Here is a 26,789-nt window from a genome sequence, read left to right as displayed (position 1 = left end):
TGCCTGCTTGTCCACAGATGCAACATTTGTGTGGCATCTGTGGACAAGCATTGTGTAATTTTTTATTTATCTGCCAATTCTTGTTATGGATTCAACAAGAGTGCCAGACTGCCAGCATTTTAAAATGACCACAGACAACACAAATAAAGCCTCAAACATATTCCCAATATGGTCTGTTAATGGACCTAGCTAGCTAGCTAAGAGGCTGTATGTGTTGCCTGTTACTTGACTTCCCAATGGGTCTGTGCACGGTACTGTGAAGTGCTTCTGATAAAAACATTCAAGAAACTGAGTTATGTTCCTTGTGACCCTGACAAATGATTAATCAGATGAGACAGCAAGGCAGTACCTGAGTATCCATTAGTCTGGTCAGGAGACATGGTCAGCATGTCCTCAGTTATATGGATACACAGGTCCTGGTTGAGCTCCAGGGCCATCTCATGAAGCTCCTCATAATCCTTGGGGTCGTCCACCAACATTTCAATCTCTGTAATGAACAAATGGTGGTTGATTTAAACCTGTTCAAACATTATGAATCATGTACAGTTATTTAATAACAAGTAGCTACTCTACTGGTAAAGAATAGCCACTCTTAGCCACTGGTATAGAGTCTTCATCTGCACTTTGCCATCTTACCGTCGTCATCAAGAATACGCTCTTTGCCACTGCTCTCGATCCCAGAGGTGTGTGAACTTCCGTGGCTGGTTGTGCTGGAGCTGCAGGTGCGCAGGGGTCTGTGGGGTGGTTGGCCAGGGGCCCTGAAACTGTCTGTCTCGATGCCCGAGGTGTGGGAGCTGCCGTGGCTGGTGGTGGAGTGGCGAGATAGGCGTTTGTGGTGAGACATGCTCCCGGCGCTGCTGCCACTGGCCCGCGAGCGTTTGTCCAGATGATCCATGTCCATCTCCAGAGCATCACTGATGTACGACTCCCTGTATTGCTTTTTCTCTGCGGGGTTACACAGATGGATGAATAACTAAATTCAACTAAAAGCACAGGATCTGGATTCTCTATTCCAAATCATTAGGGCTGTACCAAAGGCCATTTCTTGACATTAAGTAAGCTTTGAATTGCTGACATCATATTTTATATGTAATCATTAAGAATATAAAGAAACATGTATAATAATAATCCTCAACCAAAATGTCCTCTTATTGATTGATCTTATTAAGGGAGTCAGTCTTTTAATCAAACATTATCATTCTTTAATATATAATGATATGAAATGCATGAGAACATACCCTCATTCTCCTCCAGTCGACGGACCTGTTTCAGGACCGGCTGCAGGTTCATGTAGAGGCGATGGCTGTTGCTAAGCAGCTGCAGGAGGTGGCGTGAGCGCATGGGGCAACCCGTGTAGTAGATCAGTTTACGGGCGGACGGGAGCCCGTCAGGGAGGATTTCAAACTTCTTTCCCTGAGAACATGTAGGAGAAGAAAAGAAAAAAATGGCACAAAAAGAAAACAAGGGGTTCAAGCAAGTCCTCTCATTGTTTCACAGCAGTTAATAATGTAAGCTTATGAAAAAGGAATGTGAATTTACAGTCTTGATTAAGTGCCTGGAAAGCCTAGAGGCAAACCACAGAGGAGTGATGAGGTCTCATCTTGAAAATCTATTTTGCAGCTAGCAGCTCTTACATTCAAATAGAGATACAACAACCGGTTCAACATATCTGTTCAACATTTGTATGGAGAGAATGAATTTAACAAGCAAGAACATTACTTTTTGATGATTTTCCAAGCCCCCCCCCCCCCCCCCCCACACACACACACACACACACACACACACACACACACACACACACACACACACACACACAAGTAAAATGGTGGGCTTGTGCTTTCTCTTGCAAGCCTTTGGAAGAGGCTTGACCCAATAACAGCTGTCTTCTGTGTCAGCAGTGCTGTTTTCAAGACAGTCCTATAAACATTTCTGCAGGGGTTTGGATTTTCACATTCAAGGGGTGGATTTAAAGTTCCTTGAAAAATGCACTGAACTCCACAATCCCAACTATAAAATGCAGCTTTCTACCTATTTATTCAAAAAGTTGAATGCAAGACAGGTTTTTCTCCCCAGTGTAGGGTTACTCAAGCAAATAAACTGGTGAATTGACTATTCAGATTCATACAATAAGGATATGATTTAATAAAAAAAAAAAATTGGCAGTTGACTAACAATGACTTGTACATAAAAGATCCTCTACAAAATATACATTTGGAGCAGGTTCAAATCCTTTAGCTGGCTGGGAAAAGTAAACAAACAATATTCTCCCATATCTCAGTAACTTTAACCCTTTAACAACATACTTTGTTGACCGGTGTCACCTAAGGGTCTATACTTCTTTTTCTTCTTACCTCTACGCCAAATCTCTTTGTAAAAAAAATGACAATCTACAAGCTCATCGTCATCGAACGCATCGTGACAAGTTGTGAGCTTGTACTGCTATTTTTGCGAATGTTCGCCCCCCAGAATAGGGATTTATTTGGTTAAACCCCAAATCGCTAGACTGGTGTTGCTCAGTGGGCAACTGTAGTTGAACTGGGCCGCTCCCAGGTGTGAATGTGTCTTAACTTTATACTGTAAATGCAAGGCAGAGACGTACCGAAAAATAGCATTTCCAGGCAGCCTGGATAAAAATTGGTTTAAGTTCTGAACTATAATATACTAATAAGTCTCAACCATCCTCACATTGACAAAACAAAAAATCCATGGTCATATCATGAGCAAACCTAACGGAGACGCACTTAGAACTGACAGGTCACCCACTGGCACTGGTGTCCCAACTCCAGACCAAACACGTACACTGAAGTGGAGTACAGGCCGGTGTCGGATATCGGTCAGTGTCGGTTATTAAAGGGCGTTTGGCCACTCCTCAGAAAAGCTTCTCATTTTGTGCGGTACACACACTGTACACACAGTAAACTCCTCAGTGTTATTTTAACTCCCGGAGTGTACAAATGTATCCAAATGGACTCTTACGGGTCTGAAACTCAGAGAACGTACAAATGTAAATGTTACATGTGTACATTATATTACAGTACAATTAATGATTTCCTTACTACACTCTCTGAGTTAAATTAAGGCTCAGGGTTTTACTGTGTCAGTCCATCTGACCTCTCTATGAGGAGGACAGCTGTGAGTCACGTCCTTCTCCAAGATGTCCCCAATGTGGCCCCCACACATCAAAAGAAAACCCCTGCTCTGCCCAGGGCCCCTTTCCTTCTCCCCATCCTCAATCGGATACAAATATCTGAAACTCTAATGATGAAACTCTACTAAGAGTTAATCACTTGGACCCTAGCGTCCCTATTCTGGGGGAACATTTGGCCAAAATAGCAGCTCTACAAGCTCACGTGTCGTGTTGAAAACAGGTGATGGCGTGACTGTGACACAGGACAGCATCTTATGACTCTGTGTTGCACATTGTGAGCTTGTGGATCAGCTATTTTCAGCAAAGTAGCAGACCAAGTATAGAGCTCTGGGGGACTCCAGTCAATGAAGTATATATGGTTTTAAGTTGTTAAATGAACACCCCGGATTTAGCTGTGCATCAGTCAGAGCAGCTACACATAAACACACATTTCCCCTCTCTTTGATTTTAAACGTGACACCACTGGACACCCATGAAGAGCAAGGGCTCAGTTCTGCCAGTGGCGTGAGCCCAGAATCCCCCTCCCACTAAACCATCACAACATCTGGTGTTTATTGACACGCGCACAGGTCCCTCCACCCTCCTTCTTTGCTGCTCTGCTGGCTCGCTCACTTGGCCGTGGTTGCAGCAGCGGCGGATGATGACGTGCTCACGGGTGGAGCAAGGGCAGAAAGAAAGCCTGTTATTCAGGAGGGGAAGGGAGGGACGGAGCCATAAGAGGCCCTCTTCTGCATCCACAGGGGAAAACCCACAGCCACGCCATCTCCTACGTTCATTCCACAGACACGCCATCTCCTACATCCACTCCACAGACACGCCATCTCCTACATCCACTCCACAGACACGCCATCTCCTACATCCACTCCACAGACACGCCATCTCCTACATCCACTCCACAGACACGCCATCTCCTACATCCACTCCACAGACACGCCATCTCCTACATCCACTCCACAGACACGCCATCTCCTACATCCACTCCACAGACACGCCATCTCCTACATCCACTCCACAGACACGCCATCTCCTACATTCACTCCACAGACACGCCATCTCCTACATACACTCCACAGACACGCCATCTCCTACATTCACTCCACAGACACGCCATCGACCACTTGTATATTGTATTTTGTATATATACTTTTTATTATATTTTTGTCCACCTTACTGATGGTGTTGCCTTGACTGTGATGTCTCTCCATCATCTATTGTACTTTCTTTCCCTTGCCCTGTAATCTGTTTTTAACAACAGGTCTTATGTTATCTTCCACTCCACAGACAGAACATCATCCACTTTCACTCCTCAGCCACGCCATCGTACTCTTTCACTCCACAACAACAGGTGAGGTCCCCCCATGCAGAATAAGAATGAAAACAGAATGATGCCTAATTTATACTCAAAATGTATTCTCAAAAAGAACAGCTAACAATGCGCACAGGACACTCTCATGAAGTTGCTGGTCGATTAAGCTCTTTTGTCCTCAAATGATCGACCTTTTGGGAGAGTTAATAAAAAACTAAAATCACCAAAGATTGAAATTACTAGATTCCCCCCCCCTGTGCAACATTAGCCATAACACATAGCTAATCCTAAATTACCTCCTCTGGGGAATGTGATTAATTGTCGAGTGGCAGGGAACGTTAAGTCGTCAGAGTGAAACAGATATACAGTAGTAGTAAGCCTCTCTGCCTTTCCATGATAACAGACCCTATGGAAGTAAATTAACCCACTGCTCCGTTCAGCTTAACGACAAGGCTGACTCAGAAGAGAGATGAGAACATTTATCAGGCCACAGGGGTGCCAACTAAAGAATGATATTTGGTGTAATAGAGATATAGGAGACACAAGCCCCTTTCTAATTTGAACACTGGAAAATGTCAGGGGAATCAGGTCAGGACATAGTCCAGTGTTGGCCTTTCACACATGTAGAATGTAACAGGAGAATGTCTGTTTCAGATGCGTTCACACATGAGGCTAAATAGCCCGTTTGATAAGGTGAGGGGCGGAGTCTGGGTAGTAGACGCACACATTAGCTATTCCCACTTAAATACAACACAGGCACAGCCTGAGGGAGATGCGAGGATCAAATGCAATCTTTTTTTATTTCCTTCCACAAAACATAACAGATACAATTGCTTGATATGCGGTCTCCTTTTGATGCACCCATGCAAAACACAAACGAAACATCTCTCCTAACGTAATGGACCTAATGTAGACAATGAGCTACAACCTACTTTTCATCTAAACGAGCCATCCTCCAAGTTGGAAAAATAACATTGGTATGGTATCTGTACAGACAAATGCACACTGCGCAGAGAAGCGCAGATGTAGCTCGTTGTCTACAATTACTAAAGAGATGTTTGTGTTTTGTTTCGCTTATGAACCATTGATCATGGAAGTTTGATCTGTGATCTAATAAAAAGCAGAATTAATAAACTGATTTTCAATGAATTATGTCTCTCTCTCCAAACACCTCGGGAAGAGGGGAGACTCTTCTCTCCTCGACAATAGAAGCGTCATCAACACGTCCACTCGCTAAATGTAAATTCACCGGACAATCACTGTGTCCATTCACACATAGAGCGGTTTGAGACAAATCGGTGTGTGTGTGTGTGAGACCATCATGTATGCATGTGTGCAAGCATGCAAGGAAAAGTCTCACTAAATCCCTGATTAGTTCCAGAAGTTGGAGAGCTAAGATAAAATGTCAGTAAGGAGAGGAGAAACCCTGCGTAAAGATTTCCACAACCCAACACAAGAGCTAGGCTTTGACAAACTCCACCATGAACCGGGTCATGCTTTGGATTTTGTCATTGCTGGAGTGAAAGAAAACATGGCATCTATGAAAAATGCTTCCTCAGGCTTGCCATGTGTCAATAGATTTGTATGTGTAATTTTAATTAATGGTGAGCTGAATAAGGTTTAGACTCACCACAAATACCAATTTGCCCACGTTGGTCCAAGGGAAGTCATATAAGAGCTGTCTCACAGAGCCAACATTCTGAAACAAAGAACAACATGCGTCATAAGCCTATGTTCAGAGGACAGTGACAGCTTTTCAATCAACGTCTTTCAGTAAAAGCCCATTTATTTTGCCTTTGCCAACTGAAAGACTAAAAGCTGTTATTTTGCCTTTGTGGATTCCATGTTGTCCCACTACTTTATCATTACTTCGGGATGATCAAGATTAACCACTTAATCCCTATATACTTTGTTGTGCGAAAAATAGCGAAAATAATAAATCTACAACCCCTTGCATCACAATCCGTTGTGATGTTATACTGGAGATCTGCTAATTTGGCTATTTTTAATAATGTTGAAGATTTTTGCTTATGCCCAAAATAGGGACGCCAGGTTGAAAGTAGTTAAGAAAGCATGAAGAATGGTTGAAAAAAGAGTTACAAGGTCCACTGAAAGGACGACTTCACCCATTTTCAACCTATCACCTCACTAATGCTCATGATAAAATGGTAACATTTCTACTCTGTCTCTGTCTTATGGGAGGGCTGTGGATAGTTCAGAAACCCGCCTACCAGTGACATCATCATTAGGCAGATTTCTTTTCTCAAACAAGATTACATTTTTTAAATTTGGATTTTTATCAACGCGAGAACAATGGCTTCCATTATAGCATGCTAACTTTCCAGCAAGAGAAATGTCCTGAAATGTCCACGTCCCTCCTCTGAGACACAGACCATGTAGACAACAATGGTATCATATTATAATGAACATTAGTGAGGACCAATTATATGAAGGTCGTTTAAAAAAGGGTGACGTTGTCCTTTAATGGCCATATCCATCATGGTTGTGAAGAAGTGCCAAAACATATAAAATCAACCAATTAAAAAAATAATAAATTCACAAACAATCAAAAAAAAAGAGAGCAAGAGATTGTACCTGGAAGATTTGAATCCCTCGTAAAGTCAGCCCCAATGTAAGAGATGCCTCCAATTCCTTTTTGTCCTGTTAAAAAGATTGAGATGATGCTTATGAGAAAGGAAGGATAACACTATAATAATGTAGTAAAGCAGATTCCTATTTTGTTTCCTTCCTCCTATCTTATCTAATATGTAACCAACACACAGGTTGGGGGGGGGGGGGGACAATAACAGAATGAGTGACTGTGCACTGATATAATTATCTGCACATATAACTTAATATCCCTGGGTATAAATGAATCTTCTTGTTCCCCCTGTCATGGAATAAACTGCCATCAAGATTGGCCTCGCTCTAGTTTACTTACACAAGAGATAGTCCTATATCCTATGTCCTATAATCGCTCACCTTATACAGTCTGTAGTAGTGAACAGTGACATCATCAAGCTGTGCACACTCTTTAATGTACTTGAGATGAGCCTCGGAAGCTGTCAGGGCAAACTGGTCTTTGTGCATGTTTGGGATGTGCCTCAGGATGTATTCACGCCCACGCTTAGCTATCACCTGAAGGTTAAATCAGATCACAGTTGATTAGTTAGACGCACTGTAGCAATACAGCAGGGCAGTAATCACTGCTGGCAAAGAAATGCTCCCATACTAGAATATAAACATATAAGCTATGCATTGAGAAGAGCAAATCAAGTACAGTAAGCGAATGTGCATTGGTAGAGAGGGAGGTGAAACATAAGGTGTCGGTTGCGTTGACAAGGTCGGGATTCTCTTGACCGTAATTGAGTTCACCCTGCTCACTGCATGGCTTACAGTGGAGCTGGACCTCAGGCTCATTACAACCCACGCAGCTCGGTGTCAGATTAGCAGTACACTTTGCCAATGAGGTTAATGAAGCACCTTGCTCGAGGGCTAACAGATGTGAACTGTGTGAGCCTCAACCTGGCCTGAGACTGAGATCTGAGCAAAGAGCCAGAGGGAAACCGGAAACGCACTTTCTAAGCTTTGCATGTGGCTTTGTGAGACTTTGTTACTAAGCTTTGTAAAGTACCTAAATCTTTTGGGAGATTTACTGTAGGACGGTGTCCCCCGATCGTGCTCAAACAACAATTTCCTGTGCCTGCTGCTTCAAAGCAACGATAAGAGGACAGCAGGCTAATCGCAGGAAGTGAGGGGCAATCAAAGGGGTGGGGCCTTAAGGAGTGGTGGAGGGTGGTTGGAGGGGATGGGGGGGATGGGGTGAATGGAGTGGCGGTTAACGGGCGTCACCACAATAACCAATAGCCATGTTTCTCAAAATTAAAAAAGAAAAAGCATATACAAGTGTGCCACTTCCAGGGACAAAAATAAACTTGTGGTGTCCCAGTTCTCATTATCTCACATGCTCAGATGAGAGGACCTGTCGTAAAGTGTTTGGCCGGCATGATTAATTGAAGGTGGCTACAGACCTACATACAGACAGTAGGCTAGTGCCTGAACACTGCCTGTCTGGCTGCCTGCAGAGATCTGTACCAGCCACATGATGTGAATTCAGGATTCCTATTGTAGCACGGTTGATCAAGACACATGGTTTTCCCCATTCATGGATTATTTTTTTCATTTATTTAAGCTACTAATATGAAGCGCCATTCTGAAAAATGCAACTTGTTGAGACTTGGATTTATAGCATGTAGCCTACAGTTAAAATGTAGTATGCACTAAATGTATGGTTAGTCCCCCTGAGATCGGGGATGTCTTTTACCAGGGAGAACTAGCCAATATATTTATGATGAAGCACTGCAATATCAGACAGCCTCACTGCTAATTTTGTGTTCCAAGCTGACTCAATTATACCATATATTAATAACTAGTCTGGTGATGCATCAACAATAGCCCACAGAGGACAGTGACAGTTTGGAGCGACATCCTTGAAGCAGGCAGGGGGTTTAGTGTCTGGTGCAAGGACATTTTGACAAGGATGCTGTTGTGGGATTTCAAACAGTGAACATCTAGTTATGGGACGGTGCCATTAACCCTAAAAAGAAATGTGGAGCACTTCACATATTTGCATGTCATCGTCTAAAGGACACTGCTTGGCAGCAATCTTAAATTATTGCTTCTATTCTGACAACCTCGATCGATAACGGGCCACATCAGGGCCACATTAGACATACTCACCCAAGGGGGGAAGTAGGCCTCGGGTTCAAAGTACTTCCCAAAGTGCTTGTTACGCTTGAAGTTTCCCAGGTCAGCCTGCAGGGCGAAGGCAGCTAGCAGGAAGTAGGCTTCTTCCCTTTGGATGCACTGGGACAGGAGCAACTGTTTCCTCAAGTGCCAGTAGTAGTAATACCTGGCTGACCGGTCACTGTAGGTGGCATAAAGAAAACATGGAAATCACAAGTGTCCAGTGGTTGAGTGAATAGATACACACTAAAAACCTGTGTTAATTTAACTCTCCAATTGTGCATTTGTACGCTCTAAAGGTTACTCCCCCCATAAGGGTCCATTTCGTTTCATTTGCACTCTCTCTGGGTAAAATGAACACGACGGATTTGACTGTGTAGTGTAGTGTGTACTGGATAATTTCCCTGGTGAATGCAATTCCATTCTTTTGAACATACTGTAGAGATGAACACAACGCATTTCAGAACACAGCTAATTCTCTAGCAATGCAACTGCTCTTTAACTAAATCTTACATCACAAACATTCACGTTTATCATTTTGCATTCTGTTAACTGGAGACTGATTGATATGGATAAAAGTCCTCAAAGAGGTGCAACGCATACAGTTGTGTTGAGGTGCCGACCAACGGTAACGAAATGACAAGATCAAAGTAGCCGCACGCTCGGCTACTTTGTGCGGCTACTTTAATCTTCTCATACTACAAAAGTACACCATCATTTAATAATGATACATAATCAAAAATATGTGCACTGATAGATACAATAAATGTATTCAATATTTTGCTTGTTGATAAGAATTAAATATGATGTCACTCTGGGTGGCCATGGAGATGTACATACCTTATCAATCTCCCATTCTCAACATAATACTGAGCCCTGAAGTGTATGATCATTGGCGGCCCAAATTGGTCAATACCCTGAGAATGAGACAAAGGAAAAACACTCAAGTTTACCAAAGAAACAATTATTATCAAGGCAGTGAGGTACAATTTGCATTTTTCAATGCTTACACGCAATTACTCATCTATATAGATTATATAGAAAGTAGAACCGAATATAACATTGCGCCACTTCTCCATTGAACTCTATGGACACGGTTGCAATGTTCTTTTCTGTCGCCCTATTACTTTGAATGGTTTGCTCGTTCTATATATAGTGTAATATCTGAATTATAAGTATTACCTGCTCTTTTTTTTTAACAATTATTTATTAATGAATAACACACAACAACACATTTTACAGATCACCAAATACACATACAAAAACCACTCAGGAAACTACCAAACAAAAAAAGACAACAAACCAGAACATACTGATCCAACAGTCACAATATTATATAGTATTGCCAGCTCTTTGTTGTTATTGTTTTACACCAGCTATCCCCATTCAAAACAACAACTGGTACTACAATAATTGTGCAGCTGTCACTTTTATTTTCAAAACTGTGTGATTGTACCTTCTGATGTGCAGAATTTACTTCATGTATTTAATATTTACATGCCGTTAATTTTTCTCTTACATCATACACCCAATTATGAAGTAAGTAAATGGCAGCCGTGTGAGTAGCTTGATGTCTTACCTTGCTGGCTTCTCTTTTCCATTCTTTGGGACAGTATTTGGACAACTTCTGCCCCAGCTCCATATAAATGTGCTCATTATCTGAAGAGGAGAGAGAAGTTCAGAGAACCAGGGTTAGAAGCCATAAACCTGATTTATACTTTGTGGTATGCTGGTGTCACTCGCCAAAAATAGCAGATCTACAAGCTTGCAAGGCATCGTAAAGCAATATCCATCCACAGAGTCATCTCTGTTTATGAAACCTTTTACTGTCTGTGAGCGTTGTGTGTTTGTGACTTTTGGTTGTTATTGTTGGTGGCTTGTGTGTATGCGAAAGTATGTAATGTAATGTATGTGCCTATGTGGTGGTGTGTATGTTTATGTTTTTGTGTGTCTGTCTGTCTGTCTGTAGAGGCACGTTCACATGTGTATTGACAGACAGCGTGCACACAGGCCTAGGTGTAGTATACAGAAGTCCCCAGTGAACCCCCAGTTCAAAGACTGCCCCAGAGCGATCACATCAGACAGCTTCCTATATTGAGTCCCTCTACTGTTCCACTGGTTTCTCTCTAATCTGCTCCTGAAATGACACGTTTTATGAGCTGCAGCCATGCTCATCTGACAACTCTTCCAGCTGCTACAGAAAACACCCATAGTGGAAAAGGAGGGGAGAAATGGGAAAGGATTTTCTAGAATCTGATTAACGTAATGAATCCGACATATGAAATGTATGTAATGTTCACGTGAACAAGTGAGTAGCGCCGGGGACATCTTAATGCCATAACTGGTTGGACAGAATATATGTCCATTTTATCCACCTTTTTTTTTACTGTTGGTTTTTGATTGGGCGAAATAAAAACAGGGACATTTGGGATTGGCAAGTGAAGATGCATTAATGAATTATCCTGAATAAGACTTTAACTATGAACTATTAATAATGTGTATGCATGCACTCAGTGAGCTGTGTAGGCGTGTGGGACTGGATAGTGAGCAGCAATTAAATAGTAACTGGAAATAACTTGTAACTTATTTGAACCTGGATAAGGAACCAGAGGCAAATACCATAGGAGTCTGAAAAAATTCATACCTTTTTGTACCAGATTAATAGAATCTACCACACCAGGGCAACATTACACAGTATGTCAGCTAATCAACATGCATTTACATATAAACTGACATAACTTTTGTTTAACCACATGAAGCCGAGCATCCCTTTTCTGGGGGGCGAACATTCAGCGCAAACAGACGATGTGCAGTGTTAGCCAATTTGCGTTGTTAGCTTGTAGATAGGCAATTTTTTTCAGAATATATTTAGTGTAGCACAAAAGGAGGGGACCTAGTATAGAGCCCTGGGGTACTCTGATCAACTAAATACAGGTTTTAGTGGTTAATTGTCTTAACATTCTAGTACTAAGTGCAATGCTCTATGTAGTAAACCCGCCCTATCTGGTACTACAAAGCAATTATCTAGCAAACAATGAATTATTCAAAACTGCTGTTAGACTCAGGTCTGGTATGGATGGAGGTGGGGACAGCCAGCAAGGCAGAGGGGGTGGGTGGACACTGTTTGCCTAGGGGATTTCACGCTGTTCAGACAAGCAGTTCAGGAATGTCCCACAATCAGACCCATTGGCTCCTGCTCAATTGACCTGCTGGGCTGTCATTGGCTCATCTGGAAGCCAGCTGTCTGAAAAACACTGCCCTTTGCGGTTTGCTTCCCTTTTCGCAGTTGCTTACAATTGTCACCCGCTGTCTGCTACACGCCAGTGGACTGACGGGTGACTCATTCCATGCATATGACCCTCGCCCAGCCCATGTTGCTGTAAAACAACTTTAACCTTGCTGCACAATGGGAGCCAGTCAGGCTGACTGAAGTGGCTCTGACTCACAGGAGTCAGCCCTTACACATAGGTGAGAGATTCATTTAAAAAAAAAAGGCAGATTCTTGCTTCCCATGAGTTTTTGGTTAGAGGGAAATTACCACACTAATGTGCATGACATGTTTTCTTTGTAGGATGAATTTGTGAGTAGCATATAACATTTTGTACTGTAGTTGTAGCAGAGTCCGCCGGCCTAAAGCCCAGAGGCCTAATACACTATATCCAGTGGCCAAAGTGGATTCATCTGGATGATTGGATGAGGAGTAGGAGTTGATTTTCGATGCAACGGACCTGGTTTGGACAATTGGGGGGCGTGGGGGTGGGGTGTCAAAGGAGGGTAAATGTAGCAGAATGGCCCTGCCTGATGCCCAGAAACCTAATATATCCCCTGGCCCCTTTGGATGAGCAGCAGATGTGTGGTTTCCCATGTGGGAGACCCAGGTGCAAATCCAGTGACACATTGTGAAATCACTGGTAATAAATAATAGATCAAAAATGGCATTATCCTTTCTTCAAAAGAGCTGAACGGTCATACATATACTACATATATAATACTGTAGGGTGCGGTTATTGCACGGTTATTGTACTGACAACACTACTGACACTGTAATGATATCATTGTATTCTGATACCGACACTGTCATTATATCAGTGTATTTTGTGATGTTGTAACGTCATTGTCATTGTGTGTATTTGCATATGTAACTGCCTAAGCACAAGGCGGGATACTGTAATGACACTGTGACTGTGTGTATTTTGTTCTGCTTAGTGCAAGCTAGTGTGTAGGGTGTATACTTTTTGCTTATGTTTATCAACAAGAATAGAATGCCAACTCTTCTTGAGGGAACAAAACAAACTAAATGAACAAAATGGTTAAAGACTAAATCACCACCGGCATTTATGACAGTCTTAGGAGAGAATCAGACAGGGATATTGCTTACTTTGAATGACGCTGAGTCCAAACAGGTGACAGTCTTTCAGTCTGAGAAGGTCACACACCTGTACCAAAAGCTCCTGACACGAGGTCTTCACCTGAGAGCAAGGAGATCAGAGCACATTGTTATTTAGCTTTGTTAAACTGCTACACTGCCACCAGACACACACAAGATTACCGTAGATTTCACTTACATTGACAATGACGTTGAGTGTGTCATCGTTGGGCAGAAAGACACAGACACAGCGGCGGTCCTGCATGGCTTTGTTGTTGTGGAAGGTCAGTTTGTTCATCTTCGTGTGGCTGTGACAGAACAGGCCCTGCCTGCTATCGGGCCCCTTCGGGCGACCCACCTGCACCACCACCACCACCAGAACCACAGATACCAGTGACTGTAGCCTTGCTTCAGCTGTAGCCAAGCATAGGCAATGGAGAACCCAAAGGCTCAGCAGGCCAAACAATGCTCAAAGGACAGGTCATGGGTACCAGTGATACAGACAGCCGCTGTGGAGACAGACAGGATTTCATGTTAGCCTCGAATACTTTGATGTTGAAGTTCTTGTATAAGGAATACATTTTGTTTCATAGTACAATTTGTTTATGATGTGTTGGACCAATATTGGAACAGCATGAGAGAAGCAACCATATGATTTGACTACACTGCAACAATAACGAGTGCAGAAGAGTCTGTCCATGAACACCTTTGCTATGGATCAAAACTACCAAGGAAAAGGTGTGAGTGTATGTGTGTGTGCGTGCGTGCTTGTGAGAGTGCGTGCTTGAGAGATAGAGAGGAGAGATAATAGTCATATAGAGAAGGGGAGAGCGGGAGATATACACAGCAAAATCCTGAGTGTAAAACTGGAGCCATAAGGGTACCTTTTTATACACCCAGAGTTAAATTGACACTCTGGATTTGACTGTGCATGGAGAGAGACCGAATGCGGTGTCCATGCCTATCTGACATCACAACAGAGGAATGTTCAACGACTCCCAGGCAACATCTGAACATCTGTCTGTGAACTGATGGAATGCCCTGATGGTGTGCAGCGATGAAAGTGGAGAGGGAGAGACAGGGAAGGAATTAAAGAGGAGTGTGTGATGGGCCAGTGACTCACGCCCTAAAATCGACTTGATTCCTCATTTTGACCTCTGAACTTCACCACGAGTGACAAAACAACAAAAATGTTGTGACGTACCAGCTCAATCTCTCTCTCTTTCTCTCTATCTCCTTCCCCATCTTACACATGAAAACCCAAAGTAAAGAGAAACACAGAGACACAGAAGAAGCACGTATAAACACATAAATAGAAAGATGGAACAACACGCACATAAACGGATGCCATTAGCTGTGTTACTGTGAGTCATGGCGATAACCACAGGAGATCTGCCTGGGGGACATGTGACACTTTCTGCAGGTGTGAATTGTCTCAGCTCAGACAAAAGAATGCTAAGGAACAATCAAATGTTCATGATCACTTCTTCCTGTTAGAGGCAGCTTACGTTAAAGTTAGATTGTCATTCAAAACAGATGGGACTGATGCTGGGCTTAGTCACATTACACGCACCTCCATGTGAATAACGATCAGCATGTGAAAGATATAGCCAGGATGGAATAACACGTTTACATAATGTTCTCCTAAGAGGTAATGTGTAGCTGTAAATGCATTTTTTGGTGATGACAAAAAAAAAACAGAAACAATACAGAGTACAATCCTTAAGTGTCAAATGAACAGTTAGGATTTTACATTATGTAGCTTGTGCTACTAAAGTCCCAAAACGTTAGTGATAAGTGTACACATGCAGTCAACTTTGACTCTTGCTGCAATGCAGGCATTATAGACAGGCTTACAGACATACAGCCAACACATAGGCTAACTGGTCTGTTGCTGCAAAGTCAGAAAATACAATTGGACTAAGTAGGCTATACATTAAATAAGGCATACTGTGCACATAGCCTAATGCATTGGTCTTCATTAGAGTTGGTCATTGAATGTTCACAGTGATGGGTAAAAAAAACACACTCAGCACCGTTGCATTGATGAGCCATGACCAGGACAGTACACTGTGCTGCTGCTGCTGACCTTCAGGAAGCTGAGCTCTACTTAATTGTACAAACACGTGCATCGAAACTTCACACATACTGATGTATACAAGCAGACACATAAAAGAGAAATACACACTAGGACTATGGTCACACATACAAACACAGAAGTACAAACATATGCACAATGCAAGTAGGTGCACACAAATATATTTGACATGCACACACCATATCCTATCCTATCCTATTTAATGTACACAACCACACACACACCCTGTGCGTTATTGCACTCTTGCCTTCACCATATGTCAACCGCAACTCCAGAACAGCTGAGCTATGAGATGCACCGGAGGTTAATTAGAAGTCAGATCCAACTAATTGAATCACTTCTCTCTCTCTCTCTCTCACTCTCACACTCTCTCTCTCAAACATAGACTCATTCTGATCTATAGCGACCACCAGACCAAGGGTCAAAACATTTTTTTTAAGTATCAGATGAATGTTGTTTCATGTTACTTTATATATTTACAGACCTCTCAAAACAAACTAATCAGACTACTAGATCTCACACCCAGCCAGGACTCATCTAACCCCTGCTCATTATGGTAGAGTGGGATGGCTCAGGGTAGAGGACAGTGTACAGCAACCTGCAATGGGCCTGGTTTTCAAGATTCTCAAGCGACCAGTGCCCAGTGCCCACCCATGTGCCTAGTGCCTTCTACTTCAAAAGAGTGAGAAACACCAGAGGGAGCTCCACAGATCCCATTCCCCCCAGATTCGGCACAAACATGGCCCCCACTGTTTTTCTGTAAATATACTTTTAGTGCTCCTAGTATTGATGATATATTGTACAGTATTGTATGTTTTTATATGTCTTGATGAATTGACAATGGAAAAAAGCCCTCAGGGCTTTTTGTGTTATCCTTTTAGTGTTATTGTATAACTGTACTTTTTGAAAACTGTTAAAGTATTCAATCAATCAATCAATCAAATCAATCAATGTAGGGTAATGTAGCCTAAGTGACAATCACATGAAAGTATTTGAAAGTGAAATTGTTAGACTTAATCATGCCGATACAGTAAACACAATAATGCTTCTGTAAAATTCATGAGTTGAGAATTGACTGTGCTCACCTGGCCTTTACACCATCTAGAGTCGACTCTTGTTTCAACTGACAGAAATGACATAATTGCAGTTAGATATATGATTCCTTTTCGAGGGATCATATGTCGCTTTCACCTGGTGGTTTGAGATGTGTTTAGGTATAGTGAGGACAACGTGCAGCCCATCGAGCTCAGGTCATGTTGTAACACAGTTAAGTTAATGGCCCTCGTTGTGGTTTCTCTGCTGAAGTCATATCGAGTTACTCTGTCAGGTAGAAACAAAATACCTGGCTTTCACAGTAATACTACCATTCCGTTGTTTATAAGAGCAGTCCAGGCTAAACGATGAAAACCAATGTGTAGATTCTTGGCTGTCTAGTCATTACTAATGATTTTAAAGGCCCATTGTGTCATGTCTAGTCTATCCATGAGCCATCACGGCACTGGGGAATGTCCATGAACTCCCATAGATTAACGGGCAGATTACCCGGCACACAAACATATTACAAATACACACACACACACACACACACACACACACACACACACACACACACACACACACACACACACACACACACACACTGGAGCAGAGGGAGAGAGGGCTGGATAATGAAATTACTGCTGCCTTCTTCGATCCCTCTTTCATTGCCTTGAGAGGGGTGATGCAACACTAGCGTGTGTGCATAGCAATGCAGCACATATAGCCAGTCAGCTTGGTAGTGATTTCTGCTGCCTTTGTAGCCTGTAAGAACAGGAGGACTATGGGATTGTCTCTCAATGTGGCAAAATCTCAACACATGAAACACAGAAACAGCCTCTAACCTTCTCTATAAGCTCTGTCTATGTCTGTCATATTTAATGTCTCTCGCTGATATCAGAGGGATCCAAATTCAGAGAGAGGAGGCCTCCACAACAGCATCCACCCCTCCCTCTCTCCTTTGACATCACAGGGGTGGAGTGCCTCTAAAAACCTATAACAGTTCCAGAACTAAAGTTGATGGCCGAGCCAAGGAAAATTCTCTCTGCTTGTATAGGGAGGAGGGGATAGTGTCCCCAGAGAAGAAGGAAGAGAAGAAGAAAGAAAGAAAGAAAAAGAAGAGGAGGAGGAAGCTGAAAGAGTGACTGACAGCCTTGAATCTCCCTGTACCAACATAAGAATAGCTTCAGGTAAAGTACATAATGTCAGGTTTACAGAGAGACATAAGAGGGTATGCAAGAAGGATATGGAAATAGAGAGAGAGAGAGAGAGAAAGAGGGAGGGAGACGAAGAGAGTAAATGCTCAAAGCACGAGCATGAAAAAAAACTGCTGCAGTCAGGAGAATTCCACACGAACATCTGCTTCTCATTCCAACAATGGAGGCCTTTGATTCCTGACTCGCATAGCGAGCAAGAGCACCGCTGCCGTGTCCCCTGAGTTTGCCAGTGCACTACATCCCCTCGCAGCATCACAAGACCCAGAAATAGAACGCATCAATGGTAATCCCAGCGATAGGTAGAGACCTGGGTCAAACCGTAGTAGGAAATAGTATAGTTGTGATTGGAGTACTACTACAAGTTTGGAGTGCCAGATGGTTGGGGTTTACAGCATCAGGACCATATAGATACAGTATACTGTCAACACCTGTAGCCTCCAGGATATGAGTTTGAGCTGAGGCACCTAACTAGAGTTAACACAATTAAAACCTACTGCTTGGAAACTAATCGATACCAAAAAAGCTTGAGTCAATTACAGTGATTTGTAAATATTTGTAGCTTACTTAACCACTTCAGCCCTTTGTGTCCCATCACGACACATATGAGCTTGTACATCTGCTATTTTCACCATTGTGAAACTTTTTGCCTATGACATGCCCAAAATAGGAACCCCAGAATGAAAGTGGTAACATTTTTGACTGAAAATGTATAACAGTTTTACAGATTGAAACCTCAGTCTTGAGGATAATGAATGACTAGCAGACTTTTTCCAGCTACATGACATCATTTTGTAAAAGATTGACATAAGAAAGACTAAGAGACTAGATAAAAAAAGACTGAGAGCAAACTGTGCACAATGACATGGACAAACCTAAATTTATCTCCCCATTCGCCTAGGCAGGCATGGGGTGCAGAAGCAGACAAAAAATATGCCCTTGTTGAAATATTTAAAGGGTTTCCTTCAAAGGGCAGAGCTTTTAGAGCTGACGGCAGGACCTGACTGGGAAGGTCATTTCTTTTTACCCTTGTTCTCTGCCAAGAGATCTGTTTATTCAGCTGATGAGAAATGTTGCTGAGTATAAAGTTAGCTCTAAATCATGCTGGTCGCAGGATGGCATTGGCCGGCTCAGTGAGGCTTGCTAAAGCAGGAGTCTTCTTTCCTCCTGTTTAGCCTATGGTTATTGGTTACAGAATACCGATGGAAAGGTGGCCTAGAGGTTAAAGTGCCCAACCTGAAGCTGGAAAGTCAGCATAAAGCACCTCCACAACAACATGTGAATGTGTTAAATGACCTTGAGCAAAGCACTGATTGCTTGCGAGCCCCTGCTTGCTTGCTTGCTCGCTCACTCACTCACTGTTAGGATGCTCCAGTTGTGTGTTTGCTAACAATGCCAGAAATTGTTTTCCATGGGGTGGAGCAGCGAGGGGTCTACACATCCAACAGTTAATTTTAGACTGTCAGTGAGCGACATCTACACATCTATTCAGTATTTATGTTAGCCTGTCATGATGTCAGGAAATGCCTGTCAAGAACATTCAGGGAAGGGATGACAAATTCCTATACATTCATTGTTCTTGGGAATGAGAATCAATTCCGATGTTAGCCATGCCAACTTCTACATTTAACTGCCTCCACTGTTAACAATGGAGACTAAGAGATTGATATATTATTACATTACGTTCAGGCAGACTGGTAGCAACCGTAGCATTGTTAGTGGGTTAGCTGTACCACAGAAGGATCTGAATAGCCAGTGTGCGTGTATCTATAGGCCATGTATTAGCCTAGGTGTCTAAAGACCTTAGAAGAAGAATATCATTATCTTTAAGACCTAGTCTCTCACCATTGTAGTCCATAAAATCCTTGATCAGATATCTGTCTGACTGCTAGAATTCCTCTTCTGCTTCCAAGGAGGGTAAACAATTCAAAATAGCTATAGTATGATTTATCAACATACCTCAACTTAAAGAAGAAACATCTGCATCAAGTTAATTATCTGTAATAGGGACAAATATCTATACTGAATAAATACATGTTCAGATGAGAGACTGTTTGACTAAGGTACCTAATTACATTGTTTTACTTAATCTCCCCCCACAACAGAGACAAGATCAGAAGCGCACATTTATGCTTAGGAGTACCCCTCGATCAAATGTCACGCTCAATCACGACCAATGGTCAGACCTGTACACACTACACAGCATGTAGCTGTAATGCTGTTGTTGACCAGCCTGTTCACCAGAGAAACAATTTGTCACTGTATGTTACTGAAAATAATCCCCCAAAACGCGGAAAAGGTTTCTAGATGCAGACTACCGCTACCTGCGTTGCTACATTGAGATGCAACGTATCAGTGGTTTACAGAAATGTACAATGAATGGTAATGTTTCTTCTTCAATTGGGTTTTGTTGACAGGGTAATGTTTTTTAGCATTGAACTGAGTGTAGCCTCAGACACAACGTTATTTTAATGAATCTGAACTTAATGTGGAGGGTATTGCAAAGAGACAGGTGGGTCAGGGCAGAAAAAAGGGGTTGATCGAACGATGGGTGTGATGCTGAAAAGCGGCAAATGTGTTTATGGCCAGAATAAATTATATGGTATCAAATAGACATATTCAATTCGTATTCCTAAAGATCCTATAGGCAATGTTTATGTATAAATAAAATGTATGTTCATCATCTTGAACAACAGAAAAAGAAACTGAGAACAAAGTTACACAAAAATGTTCAGGTTTTTCATTGAAGTAGCTACAACTTAAGCTCAGTACAGTAACCTTTATGGAAAAATGATTTCAACATCCATAACATCTGGCCTCCATGTGGATGAAAGACACGCACACGCACACACACACACACACACACACACACACACACACACACACACACACACAGCATGTAGTCTATGCATACTCACTCACTTGCACATAATATGTACAATATATTGTATACACTCACACATGCAGGCATTCATTCACATATGTCTGTCTGTCTGTCACACTCACACTCTCTCACACACACACACACACACACACACACACACACACACACACACACACACACACACACACACACACACACACACACACACACACACACACACACACACACACACACACACACACACACACACACACACACACACAGTCACATGCACACAAACACACACACCTCAAACTGCCAGAGCAGCCAGACATGTTTAAACAGAGTCAGCAGTCGCTCTTCAAGCTCCCCACCCTGCAGGCTTATGGCACCCAGCATTCAGGCCTGGGACATGCATGAGTAACCTGCAAAACTAGCAGTGCAATGCACTGCAGAAAAGCCAACCTAGCCATTACGCACACTCAGAATAGAGTGAGTGGCCTTAAAGAAGAAGGTTAAAGAAACAGCTGCAATTATTCCAACACCCAATCCAAAACACTGTTGGTTTTCTAGTGTCACTAGACAACGACTTTGTTTTTTGTTTGGAATGATTGCGCAGGTGATCTGACTGGTTTGGAATGGATTCTATGGTGTGTCTGTAATGTTATATTTAGCTGAAGTTAAGTTACAAGATTGTTTGATTTTAATGCATGGGATAGCTTTGAATCTCTATGGATGTGACAAAGGAACAGAACACATCTCTACCAGGTCTGGGTTCACAATTATAACCCATTATAATATTATGTCTATGTAATATTATGTCTCTAACATGTCACTAGCAGCCAGATTAATATCTTGGGTGCACTTCTGCAATCTCTGATGCACTACATTTTCACCAAAGTGGCCAAGTGGTGAGCAGAGTGAAAGAAGCTAAGGACAATCCAAGGAAGAGGGAGAGAGAGACAAATGCAGGAAGCACTGACCCCATTTTTTCCCCTTCCCTCCTCATGGTGTACTTAAGAAATGGATATCAGAAGACAGACTGTAGCGTGGGCTGAAGAAGAATGCCACCGTCTGGGCAAAAACTTCGTAATTCGAGCTTTGGTGACTTTCGGGTTTTTCCTTTAACTGAAGTTTTACATAATCATTTGAAGTTTTGAGCAAGTCTCATGAGCTACGTACAGGCGCCGGCGCCTATGATACTCATTTAAAACCGCATTCTGGATATTTCAAAAGCATGTATGGTTATTCATCCAAACAAGCTGTTTGTAATTTGTTGTTCTCAATTCAGAATTTCTGAAGGTATAAAGTTTTCATGCGACAGAACTGATACAGGCCGGACCATAGAGGACTGACAGGAGAGAAGCGGCATGCCCTGGGCACCTGTATAACTTACATGGAGAAGGATGTTTGACTGTATTCACACCCACATAGTCAAAGTGAAGATAACCCATGCAACAGCGGGGGTGAGAGATAGGGTTTCTCCTCGTCTATGGCGATAACAGTAATCTCATCCGTTCTCATGGTGCGTGCAGTGACAGTCCCATACTGCTGTCCTCATATTGTACTTGAGACTGTAAATGCGCCTCTTGTCTGACACTTTATCCTTCAGAATAGGGCTGCTGGTAGATTCACTGATAAATTGTCGGGAGGAACATTTATAAACAAGCTTCATCTAAGGTATACAAATCCACTCTACATTGTATTAGAAACAAAAATGTTTTTGGCTTTCCTCACAGAGCATGTGTTACTAGTATGCAGTTATGGAAACTGCGTATAGGTTATCACTAAAGTTAATACAAATATTAATTGGGTGAGCCTCTGTCATTGAAATATTCAAGTAAAATGGCCCCAGGCCCCTTCGCTGACTCAACAGTGGGACTATCACAATGGTGGAAGAGAAATAGAGAAAAGATGTAGAAATTAATGAGATGTAGAGGCAGATAATGAGAGAGATAGAGAGAGAGAGAGATAGAGAGGGGCAAAGCGTTTCCAGTTACCTCTATGTGAACAAAATCGTCTTTTTAACAGCTCAGGTAGGCTACTGTGTCTACCCAAAGCTGGCTTTTGTATTCACTGCAGAGCTTTACCGCTGGAGAAAAGCACCCCTGGGGCTATGGTCTTTGTGTTGGGCTTGTGCTGGTGAGGTTTTAGATGGAGGAAACAATCACTTAATGTGTGTGGTATTGAATCCACTGTAAGATAAGCTACTGAACTGGCAACAGTCTGTAGGCGACAGACCAGTGCCACATGTGGTTTCAAATCAAAACACAGAAAGTGGACGATGGCGGGAAGTTCCATAAACACAGAAAAACAATTCAGTTGTGTTTATTGGTGGCTATTGTGTGGCTCAAAGAGAAGGAGTTAAAGGATGTGTGCATGTGTTCACACACGCGCGCGCACACACACACACACACACACACACACACACACACACACACACACACACACACACACACACACACCATCTTTGTCCACGTTTCCACTTTGAAGGACTGTATAATACAGATATGGTTCCTACCCCCCTGATCAACACACACACACGCACCGACCATTGACCACCTTTGTCCACGTTTCCTCTTTGTTTCCTTCACAAGCAGAGGTCTTCCTGTCCAGACAACACCTGCACCATCTATGCAAGTCTCTCCCTCTCTGTTTAACTCTAACCTTGTTTCTCTCAATATCCCTTCCTCCCTCTCTTTTTGTCTCTCTCTCTCTTCCCTGTTTGATTCTCTGCTTCTCCATTCTAACTTTCAACTCCCCTTCTCACTCTCCTGTTTCTTTTCACGGGAGACTGCAGGCTCTGTTACACCTATCATTGAAGACTGTCACCAGCACAAAAACATGACTTGTCTTACTTCCGTTTTCCTCCACAGCTGGAGTAAAGGCATGTGTGTAAGTTGAAGAAGAGGCCACACAGGGTACTTGATTTGCTTGCCATGTGTACAAGCTAAGCCTCCAGTGTGGAGACCTTTGCATGAGACTTCCTCCCTAGTCTAAATAACACTGATGTCAAGAGATCAAGCCACAGTCTTTGAAGATGATTAATTCACAGATGCATGCTCACATTATAACTATATTACTTTGTGGAGTTGCATTATGCTTTATGTCCATACAGCCTACATTACAAGCATCATAATGCCTTTTTATGCCTCTTTGAGGTAATGAAACCTTCCAAAATCTAGATTAAACACATGCGTTTCCTGTCAACTAAAGGAGCATTCCCAATGTCTTTGTCAATGATTGCTGTCCAGTCTAATATTAAACAGAGGGGGAAATGGTTGACATTCCTGAGCAGAGCACTGAAATAGCTTTGCATTTTGTTCAAACTGACAGCAAAGTGTAGGAAAAGTACCAAACACCGAACCTGTATGGCGTGTAAGACATGGAAGGAACACATCATTTATTCCACCCGAGCTCTGACTATCATAAGGCATTATACACATTCCAAAGGATGCCAACAGTGACATAGTCGGCAGTGTTGCCAGGTTTTGTGAGAGAAATAAGCAACCAGGTATAGGAAAACAAGGCCAAAAGAAGCAACTTAGGTCACATGGGCACTTTAAACCTAATATATATAATATGTATATCGGCTATTTGAAAATAGCCGATATACAAGCTCACAACGCGTCGCATCATCTAATATTTCTTGCAATAAAATGTGGAATATTTGGAATATTCTTTTAAACATTCTAACAGCCCAAATGCTCCCCTGGGCACAAAATATCCAATAATTCAAATAATAATGACACATTTTGGAAGCAAGCCTAAATAAACAAGTACATTTTAGAAACAAGCCAAAAAAACGCAGCCACCATTTTTTACAAGCAACTTTAAAGAAAAGCAAGCCCAGAGTAGCTTATAATAAGCGGACATGGCAACACTAATAACTACACATGATTAGCTACTACTCCATCCAGTTATTTGATCAAACCATCACTAGACTAAATATCTTCTATTCTACGCCTACAAATCAATGTCTGAACGCAGAACAAAACAAAAAGACAACATGTGGCGACAACAACCACATTGTTGCAGCATTCTTTAAAAAGAAAAAAAGAATAAGCTAAAAGAAAGTCACCCAGCATCACTGTTGGTAAATCAAGACACTACCAACTACAGTGATCATCATCAGACTCAACACAACTTTAGCAGGACATAAACAACAAGTGACTTTGTTCAGTAGACTAAACCAGTAGTTCTCAAACCTCTTCATGTCAACCCCCCCCCCCAAATTGATATGTATTTTGGCCGCGGACCCCCATCAAAATATATTGTGCCATAGAAGCAAAGATTTGAGTTAAAATGTTCACTTTCTCTCTCTCTCTCTCTATATATATATATATATATATATATATATATATATATATATATATATATATAATTTTTCTTCAAAGATTTGCACAAGTTTTCCAGATCTTTCAAAAATAGCAGATCTACAAGCTCATAGTGCGACGGCGAAGTGACGCGCTATGAGCTTGTATATCTGCTATTTTTGAATATCCAAATATAAAATATGGTTCAAATGATTGTGACGTTATATTAACACATTTTGCTGGGGACCCCCTGGTACTCCCTTGAGAACCCCTGGGGGTCCCCGGACCCCACTTTGAGAACCAATGGGCTAAACAATGACTGAAACTGAACACATCGCGTTACGTTGTTTATGGGGGAGCCCCGTGCTTTAAAGTAAGGATAAAAGATGTCAATGGTGTTCCCAGTCAAGTACATACATGCAACTCACCTTTCATGAGAAAAAAACAAAGTATTCCCTTTAAGAGTGTAAATCCAAATGACTTTATTCCTATACGCTTTAAGAAAAGATATCCAACTAAGAATAGACTTGGGTTAAGTTTAGGAGAAACGACCGCGGGACAGACAGCCTCCTCCGACCAGCGCCACATTCTACTGGAACAGTAACAAGTAGATAGGAATACATGTCGGTGTTGCCAGATCGCCTGAGAGAAACAAGCAACCAGAATAGACATGACTGCTTCGAGGTGATATTAATGATGTGTCACAATCACAGTAAGGGGACTGGCTCACTGTCTATGAAAACAAGCCCAAAAGAAGCGACTTTAGGCCACACGAGGCAGGAGCTCACAACGCGTTGAGCTTGAGCTTGTTGTGAAAAATATATGTTTTACATTCTAACAATACAAATTTGGCATGGGAGTGAGTCCCTGGCACAAAACATTTTCAGATGGGGGTTATAGGGACGATTAAAAATGAATAAATTAAACAAGCCCAAATAAGCAACTGCACTGTAGAAACAAGCCCCAAAAAACCGCAACCCGCAACTACCAATATTTACAAGCAACTTTACAGGAAAAACAAGCCCAAAGTCGCTTATAGTAAGCCGACATGGCAACACTGATACATGTGCAATTGGTGGAAGTCCCACGAGAGGAATGGGGGTTGGGGACGATTTCATTTAGCCTGGCATTTCTACACAAGAACGACATTGCAGTGTGTAGAAAATAACCAGTCAAATCACCAGTACAAAGTGTAATGACTTTCACGTGTAATTCACCCCTCTCAAAACCTAGAAAGATTACATTGCACGTAGTAATATCTCACCCCCCCCGGCCCCCCCGTCGGATCAGGAATTGGTAGCGCCCACGACTGCCTCTCATTCCATTCCTCGGCACTCAACTGTAGAAGTGCAGCCAGTATTGCCAGATTGTGCGAAAGAAATAAGCAACCAGGTTTATGAAAACAAGCCCAAAAGAAGCCACATGAGCACTTTAAAGTAAACCTATATTGGCTATTTGCCAATTTACAAGCTCACAACGCGTCACATAGATCTGCTATTTTCAAAGAGAAATCTGGGGGGAAAGTGTAAATCTAGGAATATGGGGGTCTCTCTGGCACAAAATATTTTCAGAAGGTTATGGGTCTACACATTCATATTAATTTGGGGGTCCTTCCTTGACACGAAAATATTTGAGAACCACTGGATTAAACAACATTAGGAGGAGGCAAGACAAGACCAAATAAGCAACTACACTTT

General features: G+C 42.2%; 1 protein-coding gene across 1 annotated transcript in view; it reads right to left on the bottom strand.

Moving 5' to 3' along the window:
• Nucleotides 1-25,668, bottom strand: part of frmd6 (FERM domain containing 6) — a 30,939-nt gene extending 5,271 nt beyond the window's left edge. The window contains exons 1-12 of the mRNA XM_084045529.1: nucleotides 25,521-25,668; nucleotides 13,766-14,075; nucleotides 13,579-13,669; nucleotides 10,780-10,859; nucleotides 10,041-10,117; nucleotides 9,195-9,381; nucleotides 7,437-7,592; nucleotides 7,050-7,115; nucleotides 6,085-6,153; nucleotides 1,239-1,413; nucleotides 637-945; nucleotides 350-487 (exon numbers count right to left, since the gene is read on the bottom strand). Coding sequence (XP_083901655.1) covers nucleotides 350-487; nucleotides 637-945; nucleotides 1,239-1,413; nucleotides 6,085-6,153; nucleotides 7,050-7,115; nucleotides 7,437-7,592; nucleotides 9,195-9,381; nucleotides 10,041-10,117; nucleotides 10,780-10,859; nucleotides 13,579-13,669; nucleotides 13,766-13,864 — 1,447 coding nt within the window. The 5' untranslated portion in view covers nucleotides 13,865-14,075; nucleotides 25,521-25,668. The remainder of the gene's footprint in view (nucleotides 1-349; nucleotides 488-636; nucleotides 946-1,238; nucleotides 1,414-6,084; nucleotides 6,154-7,049; nucleotides 7,116-7,436; nucleotides 7,593-9,194; nucleotides 9,382-10,040; nucleotides 10,118-10,779; nucleotides 10,860-13,578; nucleotides 13,670-13,765; nucleotides 14,076-25,520) is intronic.
• Nucleotides 25,669-26,789: the final 1,121 nt, after the last annotated feature.

This window comes from Gymnoscopelus microlampas (genome assembly GCF_963454915.1).
Source record: "Gymnoscopelus microlampas genome assembly, chromosome: 20".
Lineage (NCBI taxonomy): Eukaryota > Metazoa > Chordata > Actinopteri > Myctophiformes > Myctophidae > Gymnoscopelus > Gymnoscopelus microlampas.
This window is presented reverse-complemented; position numbering and strand designations above follow the sequence as displayed.